This window comes from Octodon degus, unplaced genomic scaffold (genome assembly GCF_000260255.1).
Source record: "Octodon degus isolate 3935 unplaced genomic scaffold, OctDeg1.0 scaffold00122, whole genome shotgun sequence".
In the NCBI taxonomy this organism is placed as follows: Eukaryota; Metazoa; Chordata; class Mammalia; order Rodentia; family Octodontidae; genus Octodon; species Octodon degus.
Genome location: NW_004524698.1, coordinates 7,040,908 through 7,047,787, shown reverse-complemented (window position 1 = coordinate 7,047,787; position 6,880 = coordinate 7,040,908). Strand labels below are relative to the sequence as shown.

At 43.7% G+C, this 6,880-nt stretch overlaps 1 protein-coding gene across 1 annotated transcript in view; it reads right to left on the bottom strand.

The window, feature by feature from the left end:
* The window catches only part of Shmt1 (serine hydroxymethyltransferase 1), a 35,258-nt gene that overhangs the window by 11,480 nt on the left and 16,898 nt on the right, over window positions 1-6,880 (bottom strand). Inside the window, exons 6-8 of the mRNA XM_012516712.2 lie at window positions 3,363-3,444; window positions 2,649-2,861; window positions 651-767 (exon numbers count right to left, since the gene is read on the bottom strand). Coding sequence (XP_012372166.1) covers window positions 651-767; window positions 2,649-2,861; window positions 3,363-3,444 — 412 coding nt within the window. The remainder of the gene's footprint in view (window positions 1-650; window positions 768-2,648; window positions 2,862-3,362; window positions 3,445-6,880) is intronic.

The following is a 6,880-nucleotide window of genomic DNA, read 5'->3' as shown; positions in this document are numbered from 1 at the left end:
AAACAAATTCTAGTGCTATGCAGGAGAAGCCACATCTCACCCTGAGCACTTCACTATGAGTACTGCCACTGCTGCAAAAGGGCAGTGGGTAACTGAGATTATCACAGAGTCCTAGACCACTTGTTCAAATATAAGAAGTCAATGAGAGTCAGCTGGGCAGCCATGAAACTAGCTCCAGCATGTAAGGTCAGATGTGCCTCCATTTCTACAGTCAGGGACCATCCAGGAGCAGCAGCTCATCCTTTAGGATTTGAACCCTAGTCTTTCTCACCCCCTTTGTTATGCTATTGTCTATGTGATTTCATCTCTTTTTCAAAGAGGTCCTTGTGTCCTCTTTGACTGATCAGCCTTGACTGGTCAAGTTTCTCTGGTGGTGGTCATCCCAGTGCAGTAGACACCATTTTTTTCCTGTCCCCACCAATTTCAACCACTTTCCTTTTCTTCTCTGTTAGCATCTCCTGGACAGAAATTATCCCTTAAGTTTCTCCCCTAACTTATCCCTTAAGTTTCTCCCCTAGTATAGGAGGCACAGGTTTTGAAGGGCAGGTAAAATGGAAATTAGGAACCAAGGGATGACTGCCAGACTGCAAATGGCCACTGTGGCTGATTGTACAACCTGAGTGCTACCCAAGAGCCCTGTGACTCTTTACCAGCAATGGCATGGTTGTGGGGACCTCCCTGGAGGCCTGGAAACACAGCAGAATTGATGAGTGACTCCAGGTTGTACAGAATCTCCTTGCCAGTCTTGGGATCCGTGCTGCGCACTCCTGGGTGGAAAAAAACCCATCAAAATGTGGTCTTGCAGGCTGCCCCGTTTTCTCCCTGTTCTGACTCCAACCTTGAGTGGCTGTGGGGTGTTAAGCCTTTACTCCTGCAGGTGAGGACAGCTGGTCTGTGGTACTTTGGAGCAGAGTGAGCCCTTTATTCCTGATGCAGATATCTTGTTTGCAAAAATCAAGGACATCATAGATGGATGATTTTGACTGGAACACTGATTTCAGGACCTCCACTGTCTACCTGCCCCTACTGATAGCATCTTTTTTTAACATACGATCATAATGTGGCCTTAATGAGGCCTTGAAACTTAAAAGACAGGAATTCCCTTTCATGAGACTGTAGCAAACCATATGCCTTGGGGATCTTCCTTACAGAAGTGTCCAGGGTGATGACTTGATGGAGATAATGCCCCAATAGCTAATTATGAAAAAAAAAAGGTTTCTTTCTAAAAAATTGTTCATTTTTAAAATTTTTTTTTACAAAGATTCTACTTTTTTTAAAAAAAGAGATCAAGCATCATATTCTTATTTATTTATTCATTTTTTGTGGCTAGTTCGGCCCACCCCGGGGCAGGGCTGGCTGGCATGTGGTGCTGGAGGAATCGAACTGTGGCCCATGAGCTTTGCCTAAGCTTGCCTAAGCAGGCGCTTTAGACCACTGAGCTATCTCACCAGTCCCCTAAAAAATTGTTTAAATGGTAATGATAATTACAGCTCAATAATAAGCAGTACTGACATTTACATAGGACTTCTTTTATTGAGCTAAGAACTCTTTCATATGCTTTATGTAAATTCATTTCAGCCCAGACCCCACTCTGGAGGTAAGGAAAGAAAGCTGAGAAAAACTGCTCAGAAAGCTCAAGATCATGGAGTGAGCAACAGAACTAGTCTCTGTTCAGGTCAGTGGCCTTCAATCAGCTGGCCCTGGGTCCAGTGAATCCTATATACACCCAATAGGAAAACAAAAATGTCTCCTAGGCAGATGGAAATGGCTGCCTGACTCAAAAAATCCATGCAGCTAAAGAAAGTTCTCCAAAGAGCCCAAAGGCCACAGGTCACTGGGATGCTGAGCAGGCACCTGGCTGGGTTTAGCCCTGGCCAGGCAAGGCAAGGAGACCAGCCAGTATCAAAGCTGAGAGTTGTGCTGAGTCAGAGTTGCAGCATCAGATATCAGCATGAGCTTGGCTAAATGATGATCTGACCACTAATGTGGCTTTCCAAGATGTGGGGATCCCAAAAAAGGGCACTGAGCACCCACATGTGGCTTGTACAGCACTGGAAAGAGAAATTCCTTACTAAAATGATTACACTTTATTAAAGTTTATACATCAGTGGCTTAAGTTTGATCACTGCTCTCTGAGAAACATGTTATACCACAGTAAGTTCACCAAAATACTGCTGTACCTCCTGGTAGCACCCAGGTTACCATGCACATCTTCCTTTTGTTCAAATATCTACTTGTGGAGATAGTAAGTTAAGCAAAAGGACACTGGCAACCGGCACTATTCCAACACACAGTGGTTGCTGATACTTTTTGTTTTTCTAGTACATGGATACACAGAAATGGGGCCAAAGCTGTGGCCTTCTAGATCCTTCCTATAAACTCCACTCTTGTTCCTAACTAGCTCTTTTCAGCAAATGAATCAGTATTTTTTTTTTTTTTTTTTTTTTGCGGAACCGGGGATTGAGCTCAGGCCCTTGTGCTTGCCAGGGAAGCGCTTATTCCATTAAGCCATCTCCCTGGCCCCATGAATCAGTACTTTGAAGAAATCTCAGGTCAAACTTTATTTTCTAGCTTCCTCAACCAAACCTGAACCCATAGGAGAAATGTCGGCCCTAGCAAATATCTGTCCCCAGCACTCGAGAGCTCACCTTTTCTGTAGAAGATCATGCCAGCACGGCAGCCTCTCAGGGTCTTGTGGGTTGTGGTGGTCACGACATGGCAGTGCTCAAAAGGGGAAGGCACCACGCCAGCTGCCACCAGCCCACTGATGTGTGCCATGTCTGCCATGAGATATGCTCCATTCTCATCTGCAATCTTCCGCAAACGTGCATAGTCCAGGTTTCGAGAGTAGCAGCTGGTTCCTGGGACAGAAGAGGTGACACAGTAGTCAGAACTGTGAATGGGCAGCTGAATTGGCTTTAGTGCAACTTCATTCAGTGCAGAGTGGGCTCTGCATGTGCAGATCTGAAATTATGAGTTACCCCCTAAAAGTCTAAAGACAGAAATAGAATCTGCCCTCAAAAAACATGTCTGTGCTGCAGACAATGCCTGTGATCTGCCTCTTCAAGGCCATGGTGGTTCAGATGGCTTCTGACTATTACCAATTCCAATGGACTGGGAGGGATTTATATTTCTAAGTGTTGCTCAGAGAACTGCCTCCACATTATTTTGCCATGTGTTAATGGTGGCGAACAGAGGGAAGTGTTTTAAGAGAAAAGAATGTATTTTGACCTGAGCCCAGCTGAGCACGGCAGAAATTAGCAGTGCCATAATTTAGGGAGGGACCATCTTCTTCACATTCTCTTCTATGGGAGGCACAAGTGCTGCCTGCAAATAAGGCCGCTCGCTGCCTTGCTCCTCACCAGCAATGATCAGCTTTGGATGGAAGAGGCGGGCATTCTCCTCCAGCTGGTCGTAGTTGATGTAGCCAGTGTCTGGATGTACCTGTGGTGTCAGGAAGACACAGATTTAGCTGTTTTCTCTTGTTAACAGTGTCTTCTCCTGCCTGCTCTCATGAACTTGCTCCACCCACTATGACAACAGGTGCGATGTCCAAACCACACCCTGAAAGTGAGGCAGGGCATAGTATATTAGGTCTGCCCAAGGCATGTAGGCAACCTAGTGGTCCTCACATCCCCAGGATGCTGTCAGAGCCCTTGGAGAAGGGAGCCCTCCCCTTGGGTGACACCCCTTAATGAAGAGAAACCTAAGCTCCTACAGAGTAAAAAGATGCAATCAAGTAGCCCCACAGCCCAAAACACTGTTACTTGCAGAAGAGAGACAAAAATGCCTGCTAACACCAGTTCTATTCCAAGTACTGTGAGGCAAGAAGAAGGAATAAATGGAATGAAGATTAGGACAGGAAAAAGCCTGATACTATATATAGACAGCATGACTGTATACTTAGAAAAATCCACAAGAATTGAGAGGCAAACTATTAGAATGAGTACATGAAATTATTAAGGCCACTCAATAAGAGCATCAAAAATAAATCCCAAGCACTCAGGAAGGAGGTAGGAGGTAGGAGGATCACTGTGAATTCAAGACCAGCCTGGGTTACAAAGTGAGTTCCAGGCTAGACTGAACTGCAGTGAGACCTGTCTCAACAAATAAATAAATAAATAAGTTGGATTACTATATAGCTCAGGGATATAGCACATGCTTAGTATATACTAGGTCCATGGTGGCAAACCTATGGCACACACCACAGCAGGTGTGTGTGTTATCGAATGCTCTAAAAGGTTCACTAAGGCCTTGCATTTGATCCTCACCACCAAAACAACCAAAGCCAAAATCCAACTATGTAAGTACATATAAGCCATGAGAAAAAAGATAGCAAAGTCCCAACTCCCAATTCCTGGGGAAAAAGAAATGAAAACAAAATTTTATTTTATTTTATTTTTATTTATTTATTTATTTTTTTTGTGTGTGGCCAGCTCAGCCCACCACTCAGTAGGTGCTTTAGACCACTGAGCCATCTCACCAGCCCCGAAAACAAAATTTTAATACTATTATGTGTCAAAAACCCAAAAACTATCTAATACAAGATGTATAAGATCACTGCTTTGAATATACTGAAAGAAATTTTAAAGCACTATAGCAACTAAGGCAGTGTATGTACAACAGCAGAAAATCTGATGGAACAGAAGAAAGCCCAGGAAGAGAAGAGCAGGTCATGTGATGGAAGCCCAGTAGTGCAGTGGGGAGAGGATGGCCTTTTTAACAAATGGCTCTAGGTCAACTGAATATCCTTGTGGGAACATATTATCTGGATCCCAACTCATACCACATACAGAAAAATTAATTCCAGATCTAACAATCTCATTTCTGAGTGTTCATCCTAAGGACTTGGAATTAATTTGTCCAAGACACATCTATACTCCCATGTTTACTGCCCACAACAGGCAGGAAATGGAGGTAGCACCAAATGCTCAACAAGCAATGAATGGATTTTAAAAAATGGTGTGTATACACACACACACACACACACACACACACACACACACACACACAATGGCTGAGGTACCTTAAAGCAGATCCACCGTAAGAAAAAGGAAATCCTGTTATTTGTTTTTTTGGTTTTTTTTGGCGGAACTGGGGATTGAACTCAGGCCCTTGTGCTTGCCAGGGAAGCGCTTATTCCACTGAGCCATCTCCCCAGCTCCAATCCTGTTATTTGTGACACCACAAATGAATCTTTAAGACATTATGATACATAAAATAAGCCAGGCAAAGAAAGACAGAAACCACATGTTGTTATGTATATATGGAATCGAAAATTATTAAAAGCAGAAAATGGTGGTGTGTCAAAAAGGCTGGGAGTTCGGTTCCCAGTACAAAAAAAAATGCTGGGAGGAGAGAAGAATGAGGAGATACTGGGCTGGGACAACAGCTTGGAAGTCTAAGCACCTGCTTGGGAAGTGCAAGGACCCGGGTTCAATCCCTGTACTGCATGTTGTGCCAGCCCCGTGCCAAGCCAGCCACCAACACTGGGCATGGTGGCACATGCCTATAATCCCAGTGCTGGGGAGGCTGAGATAGGAGGATCACTATGAGTTTGCACTACATAGTGAGATCCTGTACAAATACATGAAAGATTTTAAAAACATGAAAGAAAGAATGGGGACAAATATGCAGTTGGGAGGAATAAGTGATATATTAGGAGTTAATTAAAATGGCTCAACCATTCTCTATGTATACATGTAATATAATAGTACCATTTATTTCTTGGTTATATGATAATTTGTCAAAATTCTAAGTACTTTTTTGGTATTTAGGACAGGGTGTACAGAGTGTATTGGGTCTCACTGCGTAGACTGTACTCATAGTGATTCTCCTACTTATAGCCTCCCAAGTGCTGGGATTACAGGCATGTGCCACCATGCCAAGTCTCAATCACCATCTCATTGTGCCCCGGGGATGGGGCCGGCACAGCAGGCCAGGGGATCGGACTCCTGGCCTCTGCGTCTTTAGTCTGCTGAACTACTTGGTCAAGCCTAAGTAAAAATTTAAAAAATCACTTCCAGATGGATTATAGATCTAAATGTGAATATAAATCTTTCCTTTCTTGGTAGCGTTAGGGATGGAACCCAGGGTCTCACACAATCTAGGCAAGTACTCTATCACTAAGCTATAGTCCCAGTCCTAAAGAACATTTCTTTTTTCACAATACATTTTTGTGTTGATTTTTTTTTTTGGGGGGGGTGGAACAGGGATTGTGCTTGCATGGCAAGCACTTATTCTACTGAGCTATCTCCTCAGCCCCTGTAGCTCTTTTTTTTTGGTGGGGGGTGGAACAGGGAATTGAACTCAGGTCCTTGTGCTTGCCAGGCAAGTGCTTATTCTACTGAGCCATCTCTCTGGCCCCTTACATATTTTATTAAGTTTGGTTTACTAAAATTATGTTAAAGCATATAGGTGAACGAGAAGCAAACACAATCAAAGGGGATTACTGCACAGACTCCTCTGGAGTCTGGGATGGAGGAAGTCTCTGGGGAGGAGGCACTGAGAGAAACTTCATGTTCTGTACCCTTGCTCCCAGAGATCCTTCTCATCTGATTGGCCCTACCAAAACTATCAGCATACATGGAGCAAAAGGTTTCAGGTTTGACACTCATCATGGAATAAAGTAAGTATTTATAATCCAACATAATCAGGGGCAGGCTGTGTGCAAGGTTATAGGCACCGAGATGTTTTGTTCCAAGGGTATAGCTCTTTCTTGGACACCCAAAGTTGGCAAAAAAGAAGTTATAATGATGAAATATCAGCACTTGACCCTCAGTTAAAAAGATAAAAGAAGGGCTGGGGAGATGGCTCAGTGGAATGAGCACTTCCCTGGCAAGTGCAAGGGCCTAAGTTCAATCCCTGGTTCTTTTTTTTT